This window comes from Diceros bicornis, chromosome X (genome assembly GCF_020826845.1).
Source record: "Diceros bicornis minor isolate mBicDic1 chromosome X, mDicBic1.mat.cur, whole genome shotgun sequence".
NCBI classification, from domain to species: Eukaryota; Metazoa; Chordata; class Mammalia; order Perissodactyla; family Rhinocerotidae; genus Diceros; species Diceros bicornis.
Window position 1 is genome coordinate 63,708,985 of NC_080781.1, and position 20,774 is coordinate 63,729,758.

Genomic DNA, 20,774 nt, shown 5'->3' on the forward strand with positions numbered 1-20,774 from the left:
AACTTATTCATCTAATAGCTGGAAGTTTGTACCCTTTGACCAACATCTCCCCATTTCCCCCACCCCTCAGCCTCTGGCAGCCACCATTCTACTCTCTCTGAGTTCAGCTTTTTTAGACTACACACACAAAAAGTGAGAACATACAGTATTTGTCTTTCTCTGTCTGATTTATTTCACTTAGCATAATGCCCTCAAGGTCCATCCATGTCACAAAAGGCAGGATTTCGTTTTTTTATGGCTGAATAATATTCCATTGCATATGTGTGTGTATATATACATACGTATGTATATATACATATATATGTGTATATATATATATGTGTGTATACATACGTATGTATATATATGTATGTACACCACATTTTCTTTATCCATTCATCCATCAATGGACACTTAGACTGTGAAACCTTCTTTAATACCATATCATCTTAACATGTTGAGTTCCACATTCGTTTGGTACTACACAACTGACTGATGCAGTGATGAGCACATGAATTAAGTAACTGCCTCTGTCTGGTGTTTCAGGACAAGCTCATGTGCTGTAATGGTATAATTACGTGCACAATTTTCCGTGAGTGAGCATGTGAACTGGGAAAAAGTTTAGTGCAAAGCCACAACCTTAAATTACACATTTGCGAAAAATTCAAACATATACACAGATAATAGAGGTATTTTCAAAGACTGCAGAAAAATTAATTAACCTTGCTGCACGAGATAATGTGTCAGTAGACTCCATTGTGTTAACATTTGGTATATAGCACATTGAAGTGAGCCGTTTAAATGCAGTTTTTAAAATAGTTAAAATAATTTTAAATAGTGGTGATAGTTGCACAACAATATGAATGTACTTAATGCCACTGAACTGTACTCTTAAAAATGGTTAAAATGGTGAATTTTATGTTATGTATATTTTAGCGCAATAAAAAATAATTTTTTTAAAAAAATTCAAATTACAGTTGCAGAAACTCTGAAGTATCTCTGTGATTCCTAAAGTATCCCTAAGTTTCTGAGGAACACAATTTGAAAACCACTGTCCTACAGGATAAATACAAATAGTTGAGCATGACGCGTCTGCCGTGCCCTTTATGATCTCTCCCTAGCTGTCCTCTGGCCTCACTATTTGTCACTCTTCATCTCATATCTTGCTTTGTATTTATATTGAACTACCTGTAGTTCCTAAATTTATAATGCTCTCTCACAAATATGTGCCTTGATGTATGCTACTTCCTCTGCCTGGAATGCCCTTACATTCTTCTTTCCTACCCTTCCTTCCTCCTTGGGCATTGCTCTAGTCATCCTTCACAATTCAACTCAAATTTTCAATTCTTCTCTGAAGCCTTCCTTTACCCTCTCAGGTAGTTTACCACTCTCTCCTATGAGAAACCATTTTTACTATACGTATCTCTTCCTTTAACATTATATTTGCAATTATTTGTTTATGTGTCTGTCTCTCCCTTTGGGTTATGAACTCCTTGAGAGTAAGCATTGTGACTTATACGTTTTTGTGTCTCTAATACTTAGCACAGTGCCTAGAACATTGTACATATGTATTCACTAAATGTTCAATGAAAAGGACTCAGATGTGTGGGATAAAAAAAGAAGGAGTCCAGGATGTCTCAGGTTTGCTGTTTGTTGGGTGACTGGTTAGATGGTGAAACAAGGAAAAGGAACAGTGCTGGAAGTGAAATAGATTTGCACTGAAAGATGAATTCTGTTTTCTTCAGTGTTTTTATGCACTGCCACATGGGCACAGCCCACTGGAGGTTATTCAGTAGGCAGCTGAAATATAGCTTTGGACAAGAAAGAAGATGTCTGGTTTGGAGATGCAGATTTAGGGAGTCATTAATATAGGTATATATTGGAGCTCTAGGTATGGATGAGATAACCCAGAGAGAGTATATATAGTAAGAAAAGAGCTTAAGATAGTCCCAAGAGAATATCAACATTTAATGGGTAGGTATTGGAAAGATTATCCCATTAAGTAGACTGGGAATGATTGACAATGGGAAACACAGTAGTTGCATGGCTCTGAGGGGAGACTTGAGAGTTCAAGAGTTCTTTATATACGTTTTCTACCAATCTTGTCTTTTCAGCTTCAAGTCTTTCCTCTTTCCAAGGTACCTGGTGCCTCTAAGAGAGCAAGTTAGCTCATTTCCATAGAGCGTAGAAATCAAGACCATGGACTTTGGAGCCAGACTGTGTGTATTTGAATCCTGACTCTGCCACTTATTAGCTGTGTGACCTTAGGCAACTTACCTAACCTCTTTGTGCCTCAACTCTCATATCTGTCAATACAGGAATAATCATACTTTATAGGACTATCATGAGGATTAAATGAGTTAATAGGTATGAAGTACCTAGAACAGTGTGGCTTACAATAAACACTATATAAACTTAGCTGTTATTATCACTATTATCATCATTATTGTCCCTCTGCAGGTACTTTAGATTAAGGCTTTTTCCATCTTGCTAAGTCAGTTACTGTTTCTCTACCTGTACTCTAAAAATGTGTTGAAACCCCCTGCCTACTGATACTTCCTCTCCTTTGCTCTGTGATCTTGTAGATTAGGACTTTTTTAATTCCTTTTGTGGGAGAGAGAGGAGAGAAACGCTTGCTGTCAGTTTCCTGTATTTGAGCAGAACTTCCTATGATGCTCTTTGTGTTCTTTTTGTATATGAGTTTATTTGCTACATCGATTCTTATGAAGCTACATTGATTTTTTTATTGGAATAATTTGTGACTAGATAATTACAATTTTATTTTTGAAAGCCTTCTATCCTTTTTCCCCTTTAGACTTTCTGTTCCCAGAAACTTAACTATCTTTTTTCCTGAATTTGGAGATCTGTTTTCTTAACATCTAGCATACTGATGTCGGACCATGCCCCTTGGTCCCTACAACCACATTCCCATAATTTTACTTATATAATCAGTTCTTCCACGTGTGTCAACTTGAAGGCCAAAGCAGCCATTTCCTTCTTCATGTGCAGTATCTTTTAGGTGAAGAAATTGTCATCAGAGTAGATTAGGAATTTATCACGTGCTCTGCTTTCAGCCTCATGTAACTTAGCAAATATCCAGATTATCCAAGTTTCTCTACCCTATTAATAATAACTTACATGTGGATAGCACTTTATAGATCACATTCGATTTTTATCATAGTCCCATGAGATAAGGTACGTATTACACTGTTTTATGGATAAAAAAAACTTGGAGTGGCTTCTCCAAGGTCACACACATTGGTAAGTGGCAGAGACAGAGTTTGTACTAAGATTCTGTCTCCTAATCAAGTTCCCTTCCACTCTATCCCCTTTCAGTAATTACTCCTGTAAGTTTTGTGATCCATTGCAGTAACAGATCATTCTCTTTCTCTCTGACTAGGCAGATCATATCTATACTATATTACTTCTGTTTTTCACCCTAATTTATTCAGCCATGCTACCTGCCTTAGGATCGTACATATTTTCTTCACATATAGAGCAGAGTTTCTCAGCTGTGGCACTATTGACATTTTGGGTCAAATAATTTTGGTGGGGAGGGGCTGTCCAGTGCATTGTAGGATGTTTAGCGGCATCCTTGCCTTCTACTCACTGGTAGCCAGTAACACTCCCCCCTGCCCCACAAGTTGTGACAACCAGAATGTCTCCAGATATTGCCAAATGTCCCCTAGGAAGCAAAATTTTCCTTCCTTTCTCTTCCACCTGGTTTTTCTCCCTTGTTACAAATGTACCCTTCTATTCTAGTTGTGAAACGTGTTGTAACGTGCCTCCATGATACTTGTGAAGTTATATTTCCCTTTTTAAGTTAAAATCTCTACTTTAGTATTTATTCATTGCCATAGTGAACAGATACCCAAAGCTTTTGAGTGGTATTCTTGATCCTCTCCTCACTTGATCTATTCTGTCTTATAGAGAGAAGAAGAACTTTTGGTCTTATAATTTTATCTGGGCATTTTTCTCCATAGCCATCCTTGATTAGAACTTTTAAGTCTCTGCAAACGTGTTCTTCCCAGTCTTTATGATATATATTCCATCCATGTCAAGAATTTATTATTTAATCTCTTAACAACAGGAAATCAGATCCTATTTTGATATGATTTCTTTCTAGAGAAACATTCATTTCCCTCCAAATCCCCAACTCTCATTTGAAGAAGAAAAAAAAGACCCTCTTTATCCTTAAGTCTGTGGTTCTTGCTTAGATTATAGTAGCCATAGATTCTTCTCAGGGTTCATCCGGAATTTTTTTTTGTTCCTATATGAAACTATAGATGGAAGTTTTGCTCAGCAGGTTTGAAGAACCTCAGCAGTCTCTCCTTTACATCCCAGATGGGATATTGGCCAATAAGATGGCACAATGTTCTGTTTGGCTAAAAGGGGAAAGAAAAGAAAGGAATGAACTAATACAAGGATTAGTAGATATTGATGAGCAGGTTTGATAAATCTCAGCAGGCTCTCCTTCACATCGTGGATAGGATAAATGGCCCTGAAAAATGGTACCCCTTCCAATTGGCAATAAAAGGAAAAAAAAGGGGATGGTTGCTTGAGGAAATTGTTTTTGTTTTAGATTGGGGATATTTGAACATGTGTATAGACTGAAAAGAAGGAATTAGTGAAGGGAAAATAACTTGAAGATCTAAGAGACGGGGGAAGATCAAAGGATCCAGGGTCCTAGACAAAATAGGGAGAATAGAAACACTGGCAGAGGCTGAAGGGAAAATAAGGGTGGTTATTTCCTCCTCTGAAACAAGGAGAAGGACGAAGGAATCAGTAACAGCAAAGGAAAGACTGTGAGGTGAGGAACGGGAAGGTTAGGGAGCCCTTGTGGATAACTTTGATCTCCATAATGTATTTGTTGAAGTCATCTACTAATAGAGTGAAGGTAGATTTACAGTCTTGAAAATGATGAGTGTTTAGAATAGCTGCTGTGGTGAAGTAAGAATGAGGAAGAAAAGATTGTCAATTGACCAAGGGTTCAGTTAAGGTAGGATAGCATGTTTTGTAATGGATGGATCTAGTCCATTTGGTTATGTGACTTTCTTCAGCATTGCAGCCTACAGAAGCTTACATACACACAGTTGGTTTAACCTGTAGCTGGAAATTGACGTGGTGAGAATGGCAGAAGGTCATGGGTCCAGTGAGTGCTTGGGAAAGCATAACTGAAATGATTGACCACAGGGTCCAGAATAGGTAGTTTAAGGCCCAGGAGAGGATGATCTACTGGGAGTATTACAAAGTGTCACTAAATTGGTAGTCACAATAAAAGTGAAGAACAGGATCCATGAAAGAAATGGAAGGATAGTAGGATGCAGTCAGAGAGGAATTTTGGAGTTCAGGATCTTGTAAATATAATTATTTTAGGTTTTAAGGGAGTCCAAAATATGGCTGAATAAGTGAAAAGTAGAGTAGCACTAACAATAATGATGCCATTTATTTGTTATTTAACTTTGTTTTGTATAAAGTATCTTATTTAGTTCCCCACCACAACCCAATGAGGTAGGTAGATTTGCCTCATTTTATAGAGGAACTTACCCAAAATCATATAACTAGTCAGTGATCGAGTCAGGATTAGAACCTAGGTCTATCTGACACCAAAGCCTATGTACTTAACCATTATACTATGTAGCCTTTCCATGATAAACATAATCATGAGAAGGTCAGAGGCTTTAGAGGGACCTCAGAGATTGTTACAATGTTTTAAAAGCAAACATTGGAATTAAAGAAGTAGAAAAGAATCTTTACCCTTTTAAAGCAGCAAAAGGAAAGGTATTCCAGTGTGATATAATAGAAAGAGCATAGGACTTGTCTGAAATCCTGAGATGGAATCTCAGGCCTACCATGTACCAGCTGTTTGACCTTAGACAAGTCATTTAACCTGAACTAGTTTTCTTATCTGTAAAATGAGAATGACAGTAAAACTAATGTTAATTAAAAACAGCTGTTTATCTAATTTCACAGCATTAATTTAAGGATTAAGTGTGATAATGGATATAAAAAGTAAATAACTATACAAATGGTTGTTGTCATGGTGATAGTTATCTGTCTATCTGCTTTGTTTCTGTGGGAAGAGAGCAAGAAGTGCCAACAGACTCAATTGTGCATATCCAGCATTTGGACCTTTGTCCTTTGAACTTGACTTAAAGAGGCACTCTCAGAAAAGTGAACAGGATTAAGAAGTTTCCTTAAGATTGATGACTTAATATTTCTATGGGGTCTTGATTTCTTTTCTCTTTCTCAGGATAGATGTAGGTGTATGTTAGATGCTTTACCAAGCAATTTAAATTTTGTTTCCTGCTCTTAGGTATTAATATTAACCGAGGCCTCCTATGCTTGGGAAATGTAATCAGTGCTCTTGGAGATGACAAAAAGGGTGGCTTTGTGCCCTACAGAGATTCCAAGTTGACTCGACTGCTCCAAGGTAAGTCCAAAGTGCCTCTAAAAATAAGAGAGAGTAACTCAGAATGATTGTGCTGAGAAAGCGAAGCTAGAACAGGTGAAAAACCAGATTTTTGGACTATCACGTGCAGAGCTGTCTAATTGATAAATAGGAGAGAGACCTGTTGGCGAACAGTCTTCTAAGATAATGGAAAGATGTCTTCATATATGGCTTTGAGAGCCAAGAAATCTATAGAATGCCAACTGTACCTAGTACTTTGTACCTGAAAATGAACTTGGTTACTGTTTCTCTATTAATGCTGATAAGTAGAATTCCCTGAAGAGTTAAAACCTACCTAGAGGGGGCATCCTAAGAATGTTTAATCCCAATAGTGGCTCCTAACTTACTTGGGCCAGGCCCCAGTTATTTTAGCCTGATTAACTGCTGAAATCACAGTCTCTCTCGAGAATGAGGACATATGCAATAGGATTCTAAACTAAATCATTTTACACATCAGAAATCTTAGTGTTTTTATATTAACACAAATAGGAAATTTGTAGATACTTAAGAATTTCCTTTCTTATAGCTCTGAGTTTGAAGTCACCAACCCAAATGGACAGCTTTGCTTGCACCCGACTTGTTTGATTTTATTTCCTTCCATTGTTCTTTTTCAGATTCTCTAGGAGGTAATAGCCATACTCTTATGATAGCCTGTGTGAGTCCTGCCGACTCCAATCTAGAGGAAACATTAAATACCCTTCGCTATGCTGACAGAGCAAGAAAAATCAAGAACAAACCTATTGTTAATATTGATCCCCAGACAGCTGAACTTAATCATCTGAAGCAACAGGTATAAGGGACTTAAAATTTGATGGGAAAAATTACAAGTATGTGAATGGAATGATAGAGCTTCTGTTTCTCAACTTCTTCTCTATCAGAAGTTTAGAGTTGTTGGTTAAACATTATATTAGTTAGGGGAAATCTTAAAGTAACTCCTATTAACATGTTTGTTGTCATATTTAAGATTTGGGAGTGGCATTGGAGATGTCACTGATTAAAAAAAAAGTGAGCAGTGAGAGACGAAGCAAGAGAGGTAGGCAGGGGTCAGATCCCGAAGGTCCTTATATGACTTGTTAAAGAATTTGGAATTCAACCTGAAAGCTATGGGGAGCCATTGAAAGATTTTAAGCAAGAGGCTGAAATGTGTATTTTAGGGAGATCATTCTAGTAAGCATAAAGTGGATTAGAAGTGGGCATGACTAGAGGTAGTAAAATAAATTAGGCTGTTATAATAATCCAGGTGAGAACTATGGCCTGAACTAAAGACAGCAGCAATAGAGATGAAGAGAAGGGGACAAATTAGGAAACAAAACAAAACAAGGAGGTAGAATGTATAGGGCTTACTTGGTAACACCTTTGATGTAGAAGGGTGGGTGGGAAGAATCAAGATTGATTCCCAGGTTTCTTGCTTGTACAACTGAATAAATGGTAGTAACAATCATTGAGTTAGGGAATACAAGAAGTAAAACAGGGTCATGTAGGAAAATGGAAACAATGAAATTTGGTTTTGGGCATTTTGAATTTGAAGGGCTTGGAGGAGCATCTAAGTAGAGTTGTTCAAACATAGCTGGCTATATGGGTTTAATGTAGAGAGGTTTGAGCTGAAGATACAGATTTGAGAGTCATCAGCATTTAGATGGTATCTAAAGTTACGGAGTGGATGAGATCAAAGAGTGCCTGGCACATTAAAGGCACTCACTAAGTATTTGCCGAATGAGTGAATGGCCAAGAAGAGAAGAAGGCCAAAGGCAGAACTCTGGGGGAACAGCAACATTTAAGGAATGGGGAAAGGAGGGAAGACAACAAGAGAGACTAAGAAGGAGCAACCTAGAAGATAGGAAGAAAACCAATGGTGTCATGGAAGAGAAGGGAAGAAAGTTTCAAGGAAGGTCGTCAAAAGTATAAATTTAGGGGCGGGCCCTGTGGTGTAGTGGTTAAGTTCACACGCTCTGCTTCAGCGGCCTGGGGTTCACGGGTTTGGATCCCAGGTGCAGACCTACACACCGCTCATCAAGCCGTGCTGTGGTGGCATCCTACATACAAAATGGAGGAAGATTGGCACGGATGTTAGCTCAGTGTCAATCTTCCTCACCAAAAAAAAAAAAAAGTATAAATTTATAAAGAAGTGCAAAGTAAGAAAAGGATTGAAAAGTGTCCATTGATGTTTTTTATCAACAAGGAAGCTACTGATGACCTTGATGAGAAGATGGTCAGAGGAATGATAGGAGCAGATTGCTGTGGGATGGACAGTGAATGCTAGATAAAGAAGTGGAGGAAGCTGATAGACTCTTCTTTCAAGAAGGCAAAATGAAAGAAGGCAATAGCTAGGTGGTCAAGAGTCAAGGGATATAGATCTTTTTGTTTTTAAAATGTGGATAAGACTTGAACAAGTGAAAGAACCAGTTGGGAGAGACTGAAACTGAGAATAGGGACTAGTTGATAAGGGGCCATCTCTAAGTAGTTGAGATCCTGAGCACAAATAAAAAGGGATTTGCTTTAGACAGTAGAGGGGATACCTGCCCCCAGGGTTAGAAGAAAAGAGGTTAGGATAGGAAGAATATAGTGACACTAATTTAATGGGAGAAGAAGGGAAATTGAGGGATTTTCAGCTTGATGACCTCTATCTTCTCAGTGAAGTAGGAGGCAAGGTCATCTTCTAAGAGCAAGCAAGCAGATAATAGGATAAAGAGATTGAGGAGACCACAAAAGGCTTGAAATCACAGAAATAGATGAGGTAACTAACTAAGAGCATGACTTTGTGGTGGTATCAATACAACTGGTTGTGCAACAGCTTGGTAGCCCTGGTAGAGGAGCTGAGAAGGCAGGTAGTTGGTTGACCCAGGCTTGGGGGATGGGGGTCAAGTTTTCTTGCCTTCCAGGGTATAGTACTCTTTCCACTGGGAATCTAGTGTTTCCCAACTGTCCAATGCTCACTCCTTCTCTGGCCTTCCTCCTCCTCAGTAATAATAACTACTGTTCAGTTAATCTCTTTTCTTCTCTCCCCTTCTCCTTTATCTCCTTCCCTCCTAGGGGTCATTGTAGAAAATATAAGTAATTTACCTGTTCACGGTATCATCTCAGTTATGACATACCATACTCAGTTTTGCCCCTTTATTTTCTTTCATGTGTATTCCTATTGCCAAAAATGCTATTCTTCCCAATCATTTATTTGTTCATTTATTCCAACAATAAATATTTATTGAGCACTATTATGTGCCAGGTACTGTGCTGGGATACATTGTTGAGCAAAGCAGACACAGTTTCTGCCTTCATGGAACTTATTGCCTAGTGGGAGAGACAAACACTAGACACATAATCATACCAACATATTATAACTGGGATAGTGCGCTATAGGGTGCTATGAAAGTATGGAACAGGATCTTCTGTTGTTTATCTAATCTGAGAAGGCTTCCCTGAGGTAGCAACATTTGAACTGAGATTTGAGGGACTGAGTAGGAATTATCTATGCAGAAAAGAAGAAAGAGGATTTTAGGGAGAAGAAATAGCATGTGTAGCAAAATATAGTGGTTAAGAGCATTGACACCGCAGCCAGACTGCCCGGGTTCAAATCCTGCTCTCTATAACTCATTAGTTATGTACCTTGGGCAGTTTCTCTGTGCCTCAGTTTCCCTAACTATAAAATGGGAATAATAATTGTACCTGCTTCATAGGGTTTTTGTGAGAGTTAAATGAGTTAATACATGTAGAGCACTTAGAACAGTGCCAGGCATATATAGTCATGCATCAGTAGGAGATTTTGTCGTTTTGCAAACATCATAGAGTGTATTTGCACAAACCTAGATGGTATAGCCTACTATACACCTAGGCTATATGGTACTAATCTTATGGTACCACTGTTGTATATGTGGTCTGTCATTGACTGAAACGTCATTATGTGGTGCATGACTGTAGCAAATCTGAAAACGTCCTGAGTTAGGAAGGAGTATAGTGCATTTGAAGAACTCAAAAAATGCCAGTGTGGCTAAAGTGGAGAGAGCAAGGAAAGAGTATTCTAGTATGAGAGTAGAGAAGAAGCAGAGGCCTGATCAAGGCCTCATGGACTGTGTTAAAAATGATTTTAAGCAGGGTAGTAACATTGATAATTTACATTTTTAAAAGATAGTCTGGCTGCTGTGTGGAAATGGATTATAGTGGAGCAAGAGTAGGTTTATAGAGACCACTTAAGAAGTTATTGCAGTGATCCAAGTGAGAGATAAATGGTGGCTTAGACTTAGGATGGTGGTGGTGGTGATAGAAAGAAGTGACCAGTGGATTAGATAAGGGGATGAGGGTATGACACCCAGATTTCTGGCATGTGAAACTGCATATTCACTGACCTGGAATATACTAGGGAAGGACCAGGTTTGGGGATAGCAGACAACTAGATGGAAATATTAAGTAGATAGTTAATATAAAGGTCTAAATTCAGAAAGATCTGTGTTTGAGATAAATTTAGGAGTCGCCAGATTGTGTATGGTAATTGAAACCATAGGCAGAGATGAGACTTGAAGGAGAGAGTATAATGTGAGAAGACTGATACTGAGCTTTGAGAAACTTTATCATTTAAAGGATGCTTGGAGCAAAGATGAACCAAGAAAGAGACTTAGAAGATCAGCTAGAATGGTAGAAGGAAAAGCAGGAAAGTATGCTGTCTGGTAAGCCAAATGCTTACCAATCAGTCAAGTAAAATGAAGACTGAAAAATGCCCTTGGAATACAGTGACATGCAGATTACTGGTGACTTTAGCAAGAGTTGTTTCAGTGGAATGCTGTGGGCAGAAATCAGATTGGAATAAGTTGAGGAGCAAGTGAGAGAGGTGAGCAAAAGGAATGGAGGCAATGGGTGTAGACTATTCTCTTGAACTTTATGAAGGAGAGAAATAGGACAAAAGAGATAGGAAGTGGGTTTGGGAAGGGTGCTTTTGTTTTGTTTTAAGATGAGAGAGACTTGAACATGTTTTAATCTTAATAGGAAGGATCTTGTAGAAAGGGAGAAGTTGAAGATATAGAAGAGAAAAGGGATAATAAACAGAGTAAGGTTCATCAGGAGGCAAAAAGAGTTGGGATCCAAAGTACAGACTAAGAGACTAGTCATGGGAGACAGACAGCTCCTCTTTTGTCCTGGGAGAGAATGGGAGAGGATGATTGCATGTGCACTCTGGTTTAACATCCGGCCCCAAGAAACCTTCTTTTGACTATTTTGGGATTTCATTAATTTACTTCTTCTCAGAACCCTAAAGTACTTAACTCTACTTGATGACTTAGCATCTTCTGTCTTATATCATTTCCTACTATTTCAGGCCTTAGGCTCTCTTCATCAACCAGATTGTAAACTTGAGACTAAACCATGAGAGTTTATTCTCATATTGCCCTACATTGCCTAACTGAGTGCTGAGTTTGATTTTTAAAAAATAAACGCTCAATAAAAACTCATTAAGATGCTTAGGTAAAAGGGAAAACTTATCTTGTCCTTTTTTATTGTTGAATCATCAACCCTGATGCTCTCTGTAATACCTAAGATATGCCTTAGATTTCATAGGTATTGAGTAAAATTACCCTACTGCTAATTGTGATAATTTCGTTGATAAGGGATAAGTAGCTTTTGATTGGTGACTAGCTGACTATTTTTCTTTGCTTTTCCCAGGTACAACAGCTACAGGTCTTGTTGCTACAAGCCCATGGAGGTACCCTGCCTGGATCTATAAAGTAAGAGTTATGGATTAATTTTAAACGTATATTCTAGCAGAGGCTATTTCTGCTGATGGTTGTTTTCACCTGATATACTAAAGTTTCTGGTAGCGCTTGGTGTCAAGGTAGGGATCTTACCAAACTTGCTGACTATTTAGGACTTAGCTAGTTAGCTTCGAGGCAGCCTGATGTGATCAAAGAGCATGGGTTCTAGCCTCAGAAATTTATTAATTGGAATTCTACTATGAGGAAGAGCTGTCTCTTCTCCTCATTTATTTATTTGATCATTTATTTATATCCATATAGACTCATGAGTATTTATTTGATTTTATGGGTTAACATCCAACACTATCATCATTTGTTCTATTGCTCAGATTGTTCCTGCTTTGTCCACTAGGAGTTCCTTCAGGGTGGCTCTTGTGTTCTTTAACATGCCCTCAAGTTTTTGAGCATTTCCACAAGATGTTCTACACCCATCTTGTATTTTCCCTGCCCCAGTTCTGGAGTTAACCATGTCTCCAAGGAGCCCTGTTTTTTTATATTGGAAAATAGTATTTAGAAACCAGATCTGGGCGCTACGTGTGCTGATTGTTACTGGGGTGTCACTACTTCTAGGCCCTCTCAGCAAGTAGAGCTAAGAAATATCCATATGTATAGTAACCCACACATACACTCATCTATATTTTTATATCTGTCTATCTGTATATATATTAAAAACCATGATTTTATACTGATAACTCTGATTCCAGTCTAACACTACAGGGTTCATTTTGGCCTTCCTCCTCTCTTTATGACTTCTTTCTCCAACAATGAGAAACCAGCTCTTATTATCTGCAATCTATTTACTTGTTCAGTTGTGGTATACACATAAAGTAGTTTCAGAATTGCTAGCCCATACTATGAGAAACACTTTTATAAACTAGATTACAGCATTTATATACAGTTCTTTTTGTCTTTAGGCTTAGAGTATCCAGGCAAAATACTGTTTCCCACAGTTATTGTTTGTATTCCATTTTGGGTCCCCCCTACATCATGGTTTGTTTTAACTATTTGTTTATATTTTGGATATGTGAAAGATTCTAAAGGTCTAAGAGTCAGAGTTATACAAAAATGATATACTCAGAGCAGAGAAATGCAAATCAAAACCACAATGAGATATCGCCATACACCCGTTAGGATGGCTACTATCAAAAAAAACCCCAGAAAATAATAAATGTTGGCAATGATGTGAGGAGGTTGTGGAGAAATTAGAACCTTTGTACATTGCTAGAGGTACTGTAAAATGGTGTAACTGCTATAGAAAACAGTATGGAGGTTCCTCAAAAAGTTAAAAATAGAAGTACCATATGATCCAGCAATCCCACTTCTGGGTATATATCCAAAAGAATTGAAAGCAGGGTCTTGAAGAGATATTTGCACACCCATGTTCATAGCAGCACTATTCACAATAGCCAGGAGGTGGAAGCAACACAAATATCCATCAATGGATGAATGGATAAACAAAATGTGGTATATACATAGAATGGAATAGTATTCAGCCTGAAAAAGGAAGGAAATCCTATCACATGTTACAACATAAATGAAACTTGAGGACATTGTGCTAAGTGAAATATGCCAGTCACAAAAAGACAAATACTATATGATCCCACTTATATGAGGTATCTAAAGTAGTCAAATTTCTAGAAACAGAAAGTAGAATGGTGTTTACCAGGGGCTGAGGGGAGGGGCAAAAAGGGAATTGTTATATATACCCTATATAATGGGTATATAGTTTCCGTTTTACAAGATGAAAATGTTCTGGAAATCTGTTTCACAACAATGAAAATATACTTAATGCTACTCAACTATACACTTAAAAGTTGTTAAAATGGTAAGTTTTGTGTTGTATGTTTTTTACCACAATTTAAAAAAAAAGAAAAAACCCATAAGAGAACTAAAAGAAAATATAGATGAAGGTCTATATGCGTATAGGTGAAGGTAAAGAGCATTCTGTAAATGAGAACAATGGCCAAAAACTTTAATAGGCTGGGGTAGGGGGTGGAATGGGGAGTTGTTATTTAATGGGTATGGAGTTTTAGTTTTGCAAGATGAAAAAGTTCTGGGGATCCATTGATCCAACAATAGGAATATACTTAACACTACTGAACTGTACACTTAAAAATGGTTAAGATGGTAAATTTTATGTTATATATTTTTTACCACAACATTTTTAAAAAGGAAAAAATACATATACTCAGAGAAGTGTCATTCCCTCTTCGTCCCTGCTACCCTGTTCCCATTCCACCCTTATTTCCACCTCTTTTCCATCACTAGTCTCACCCCCCCTGTATTTAACCAATCTTTTTAGTTTCTGGTTTAGCTTTCCTGTATTTCTTTTGTACAAATTAGCAGATACCTGTGTACTTTTTCATATCCCCTTCTTTCTCATGTGAATGGTAGTATACTATAGATAACTCTTTGTGGCTTTGGTTTTTTCAATATTTCCTGGAAATCATTTCTTAACAGTTCATAGAAGTCTTCCTCATTCTTTTTTATGGCTGTATGGTACTCTTATTATGTACATGTGCCATACATACTAATTCAACCTTTCTCCTATGTGGGAGCATTTAGGTAGTTTTCAGTATTTTGCGATTACAAATATGCTGCAGTGAATAACCTTGTGTGTGTATATTTTCATATTGTTAATGATTTATCTTTAGTGTAGATTTCTAGAAATGGGATTGTTGGGGCAACAGGTAAGTACATGTGTGGTTTTGTTCAATATTGCCATATTCCCCTCCAGAAGCGTTGTAGCAATTTGCATTCCCAACAGCAGTATATGAGAGTGCTTGTTTCCCTACAGCCTCGCCAATGGAATGTGTTGTCATACTTTTTCCATTTTTGCCAATCTGATAGGTAAGAAATACTATCTCAGTGTTGTTTTAATTTGCATTTCTCGGGCCGGCGCCATGGCTTAGCGGTTAAGTGCGCGCGCTCCGCTGCTGGCGGCCCGGGTTCGGATCCCGGGCACACACCGACGCACCACTTCTCCGGCCATGCTGAGGCCGCGTCCCACATACAGCAACTAGAAGAATGTGCAGCTATGACATACAACTATCTACTGGGGCTTTGGGGGAAAAAATAAGTAAATAAGTAAAATTATAAAAAAAAAAATTTACATTTCTCTAATTATGAGTGGGTTTGAGCATTTTTTCATATGTTTCAGGGCCACTTTTATCTCTTTCTCTGGTGAATTATCTGTTCATGTGTCCCAGTTTTCTATCGGGTTTTTTGATCCTTTGGCCCTTTTTTTAAAAATTGTGGTAAAATATATATAACATAAAATTTACCATTTTAACCATTTTTAAGTATATGGTTCAGTGGCATTAAGCACATTCACGGTGTTGTGTAACCATCACCACATCCATCCCCAAAACTTTTTTCATCTTGCAAAACTGAAACTCTATACCCATTGAACAATAACTCCTCATTTTCCCCTCCCCCAACCCCTGGCAACCACCATTCTACTTTCATTTGATTACTCTAAGTACCTCATGAGTGGAATCATACAATATTTGTCCTTTTTTGACTGTCTTGTTTCACTTAGCCTAATGTCTTGACGTTTCATCCATGTTGTAGCATGTGTCAGAATTTCCTTCCTTTTAAAGGCAGAATAATATTCCATTGTATATATATACCACATGTTGTGTATCCATTCATCTGTCAATGGATGTGGGTTGCTTCTGCCTTTTGGCTATTGTGAATAATGCAGCTATGAACATGGGTGTGCAGATATCTCTTTAAGACCCTGCTTTCAACTCCTTCGAGTATATAGTGGAATAGCTGGATCATATAGTAATTCTATTTTTAATTAAACCACCGTACTATTTTCCATAGTGGCTGCACCATTTTATATTCCTACCAGCAGTGTACAAGGGTTTTGATTTCTCCAAATCCTTCTTGTTATTTTCTGTTTTGTTTTGTTTTTTTATAATAGCCACCCTAATTTTGGCCCTTGTTTTAAACAGTTCTTTATATATCAGTGATATTAGTCCTTTGTGAGTAGTGAGTGTTACAAGTATTTTCTCCTAGTTTGTTCTCTTTTACCTACAGTGCTTTTTTGTCATGCAAAAAATTTAATTTTTATGGAGTAGAAAGTTTATCCATCGTTTTTTATTGCCTCTGGATTTTTTTAGCAGCTTTATAGAGATATAATTTACATACTATAAAATTAACTCATTTTGAGTGTACAATTCAATGATTTTTGGTAAATTTACAGAGTTATACAACTATCACCACAATCCAATCTTACAACATTTCCGTCACCCCAAAAAGATCCCTTGTGCCCATTTGCAGTCACTCCTATTCCCACTCCCAGCCCTAGGCAACCACTAAGCTGCTTTCTGTCTCTATAGATTTGCCTATTGTGGACATTTCATATATGTGGAATCATGCAGTATGTGGACTTTTTGTCTGGCTTCTTTCACCTATAATGTTTTTGAGAGTAATTTATATTATAGCATGTATCAATATTTCATTCCTTCTTATTGCTGTATAGTATTCTGTTGTCTGGATATACCACATTTTGTCTATCCATTTACCAGTTGATAGACTTTTTGGGTTGTTTCAACTTTTTGGCTATTATGAATTATGCTGCTGTGAACATTCACTTGCAAATTTTCATATGGACATATGTTTTTTATTGGGTAGATACCTAGAAGTGGAATTGCTGGGTCATATGTTTAACTTTTTAAGAAACTGCCAAACTATTTTCCAAAGTAGCTATACTGTTTACATTCTCCTTATGCTTCTGGATTTTGATTCATAGTTCGAAAGCCTTTTCCTACACCAAGGTTAAAGAGGAATTTGCCCATGTTTTCTTCTAGTATTGATGTTGGTTTTATTTTTTACAATTCATTTTTCCATTTGGAGTTTATTCTTATGTATGGTGTGAGCCTATTTCCTTTTAATATCCTTATTTTTAATAACTTCATCATTTTTTTTCTGATTATAAAAGTGATACATTGCTTCTTGTAGGACATTTAGAAAAGTATAAAGAATAAATCTTAAAATTGCCATAATTTCATCACCCAGAGATGACCACCCTCTCTTTGTAATTCTCCCCCTTTGGGTAGTTTAATCTCGGTTTCCTGATAATATTTTAAGAGTATTGGATAAAGAAACTAAGGAAAGCTGGGGTCTTTTAAAGACCTATTCTAGTATACCCAGTTTAGAAGCAATTGGTCCATCTTCCTTTCCTTTCAATTTAGTACAGTCTTGTTTCATGTAAGACAAGACTAATAAAAACCATTTCAGACTTCTAACTACCTAGAATATACTATAGGATATAGTTTCAGCTACAAAAGTGATAGATTCTTAGAAACAGTTAATGAATCAAACAATTGAACTCAATTGTTCAATGTTTTACGAGAAATAATGATGCTACTTCTTTTCTCAAAAATGTATACTTATATTTTTAGAGACATTTCACAGTTTTTTACAAACTGTATGGTTTATATACATGGTGTTTTGTTTTGTTTTGTTTTTTGCTTTTTGTCCTTGGATTAGGTTCTTTTCTTTTTGAATGTGTGTCATTGAAGCTTTTGTATTGATTTTCTGCAAGTGTTTGTCAATTTCCACATGCTCGGCTAACTTAAATTCCTAGCATTGGCAATTAAACAGCATGTGAAAGAGGAAACATTGGTTTTCTGTTGTATTTTCCTCCATTTAGAGAAACCTTGGAAATTTTTAGGGGAAAAAAACTGTTGAGTTAAAAGTATCATTATTTTGGAGCTTGTCAACTTACATGAACAATACATGGAAGTTTTCAGTTTAATAACAATAAAAAATAAGGAAATATCAGAGCAATCTAAAATAACACTAAATTTACTGATAGTTTATTTTTATAGTCCACATCTGAATTGAACATTCCTTCATAAGAGTCTTAGTAAATTCTCAAGAGTATAATATGAGACCTTATGGTATGGCCCTGCTATGAACGTTTTGATAAAGAGCATGCTAAGATCTTCTGTAAGAATTCATGGAGGTCTTAAGCTGGGTGAGAGGGCATCCATTCCTGAAATCCTTTTCTATCCTTATTGAGATTGAGAACAGCTGTTCCCCGTCCTTTTTTTCTCTTTATTATAGCCTTGACAACTATTCATTTTTCCTTTCAGTGTCCTTCAGATCAAATCTTCACATTTCTTCTGATCTTTTTTCACTAGTCCTATTTTCCAGTTTTGAACATTTACTCCCAGTGGATTACAAAAATGTACTTCTTATTGGTCTGCGTCATTAGTTTGGAACTGATATCAAGTAATCTGCATAAATTCCAAAGGTTCTCATCTATATGTATTCCTTCAAGCAATTTCCGTCCCTCCATTCCACTCCTATTTGAAATGGACACCATTGTTGCCACCACCCACTCTAAGCAATTTAAAATTGGTAGACAAATGAACAGGAGTCTATGGGTCCTCAGTTTCAAGCAAGGCAAGCACTTAGAAGGGAACACTTATTTATGGAGAATTGTGAAATGTGCTCTTAGTGGCCACTGGTCATCATTTCAACTTTCTGACTTCTTAAATGCTGTTTCCCTAAAAGTTACAGTAAATAGGTAATTGACTTATGTTGATGAGGTTAAATTTTGATCCTGAGCAGTGTCACTTTTATCTCCTCCGTATTTATTTCTTCCCTACTTCCCTAATCTTTAATGAGGGATTGAGAGTGGGAAGAAGAGGGAGAGAACGTGTGTCTTAGCTACAGTTAGCCTTCACTTCTTTCCTTCATGGCACAAATAGAAAGATCCTAAACCAAGAGCCAAGAGTAGAGGTTAGTCATTCCTGTTGCAACTATATCTGGCTGTGAATTATTACCTTCCTCCAAATCATTAATTTAAAGTATTTCAGGCATATGTTCCTTATTCATCCAATATACTACCTGACTGGGAAAATAGATTGGGATGGACACACTTTTTCCAGACTTTTGGGGGGTAATTTTAAACCAACTCCCACCCACCCACCCAAGAGGCCTATGGGATATATTTCTATCCACCTTTGATATAGGTGTAATCAATCAAGTATTTTTCTAATGTGTTACTTTCTTTGTTTTAGTGTGGAACCATCAGAGAATCTACAATCCCTGATGGAGAAGAATTGGTCCCTGATAGAGGAAAATGAAAAATTAAGTCGTGGTCTGAGCGAGGCAGTTGGTCAGACAGCCCAGATGTTGGAGAGGATCATTTTGGTGAGGCCCCAAGACTAAAACTACTAACAATCTGGACATTTACTAGCTTTAGTTTCCAAAATATTTAACATGCTTCTCATTATGAGAGATAAGTTATGTGGAAAGACATGGATTAGTATTACCATATCTTCCGTGGATCGCCTCTGGGGTAAAGACATGGGTTTATAATCAAACAGACAGAAAAGTTAAAAGAACTGTACAGTGAACACCTATATAGTCACCACAAAGAATCTGCATGAAGCCCATTTTAAAATAGATTTGTTCTCATATATCAGAGAGGAAAGAACCAACTCCCCCTGTTACCTTAAGTCCTGCCTAATCTTTATCCATAATACCAAGTAACTGTCCCCTCACTAAGATTTTAGTTCCTCTCTATCTCCCTTCCTCTAACATTGTCACATTTCATATCCCATCCTAACAGCTGCCATAGTGAGATAGCATAGCTGGGAAATTAATTTTAATTCCTTTTATATATGGTTAATTTCCAAAGAGTGGATCACTGTGTAGCTGATTACACCAGTTTTGAATCCTCCTACCTGTCTGATAGTAACCTCCTGGATCAGTGAGTGCTGGCTCTGTCCCTAATGTTTTTCTACTAGTCTAAATACAGCTCAGTCTTTGATAGCACAACTATCACCAGAAGTAAAAACGAGTTTCCACCAAAATGTAATTGAACATCTGTAATTTATACACCTTCACGCTTCAATGTGCTCTCTAGTCAAGGAAGGGTAAGCTGCTTAAAGATTTCTTCTAAGGGGCCAAATCCTACATCCATTGTATTGTCCATTACTAGCAAAAGGATGAAAATGGGATCTAGGGGATTTTTATATACAATTTTCTGTCTCCAGTACTGCATTTTATGCCTTTGAAGTAACTCTAGAAGCTGTGTTTCACATGTATGTGAGTGTGGCTGACATAGTAGACAGTACTTGTTACTCTAGCCACGTACCCATCTGACCTTCATAGGGTTGTTGCAATGGCTGCCCGATAGGCTTATTGTTTGATGTCCTGTCAGAACTTCATAACAAGCACAACATTTTTGTCCTACATAAACTATTCATCCCAAATCTGTTGCAGTATCTAGCATGTTACGGATTGAAATAAAACGAAAAATATCAATCACCTTTCCCAAAACATTGCCGCCTCTGCCATTTCTTCTTCTCTGCCATCATTCTTGTGCCCCACCCTTGTTCTTGCTTTCTTTTGCTAAAACCAGCCTACCACATCAGATAGTGTAACTTGAAAAAAATTTCAGCTCATATTCGGTGTGAGGTCCTTTTATGTTTTAAATGCCCTTATGCTAGGGCTAGGGAACAGTGTAGTGTAGGAGGCAGTTTAAAGTAAGTGGTTTTTTTGCAAACAGTAGGGAGTAGCATGCCAGGAAGTATTGCTTTTTCTCCCAGTTGCAAACTTCTCTATGGAATTAAGGCTTCACA

The 20,774-nt window shown here is 37.3% G+C and overlaps 1 protein-coding gene across 4 annotated transcripts in view; it reads left to right on the plus strand.

Moving 5' to 3' along the window:
- The window catches only part of KIF4A (kinesin family member 4A), a 113,697-nt gene that overhangs the window by 43,072 nt on the left and 49,851 nt on the right, over positions 1-20,774 (plus strand). For all 4 annotated transcript variants that reach the window (XM_058536088.1, XM_058536091.1, XM_058536090.1 and 1 more), the window contains 4 exons: positions 6,296-6,412; positions 7,045-7,220; positions 12,074-12,135; positions 19,206-19,338. In XM_058536088.1, the coding sequence (XP_058392071.1) occupies positions 6,296-6,412; positions 7,045-7,220; positions 12,074-12,135; positions 19,206-19,338 (488 nt within the window). The remainder of the gene's footprint in view (positions 1-6,295; positions 6,413-7,044; positions 7,221-12,073; positions 12,136-19,205; positions 19,339-20,774) is intronic.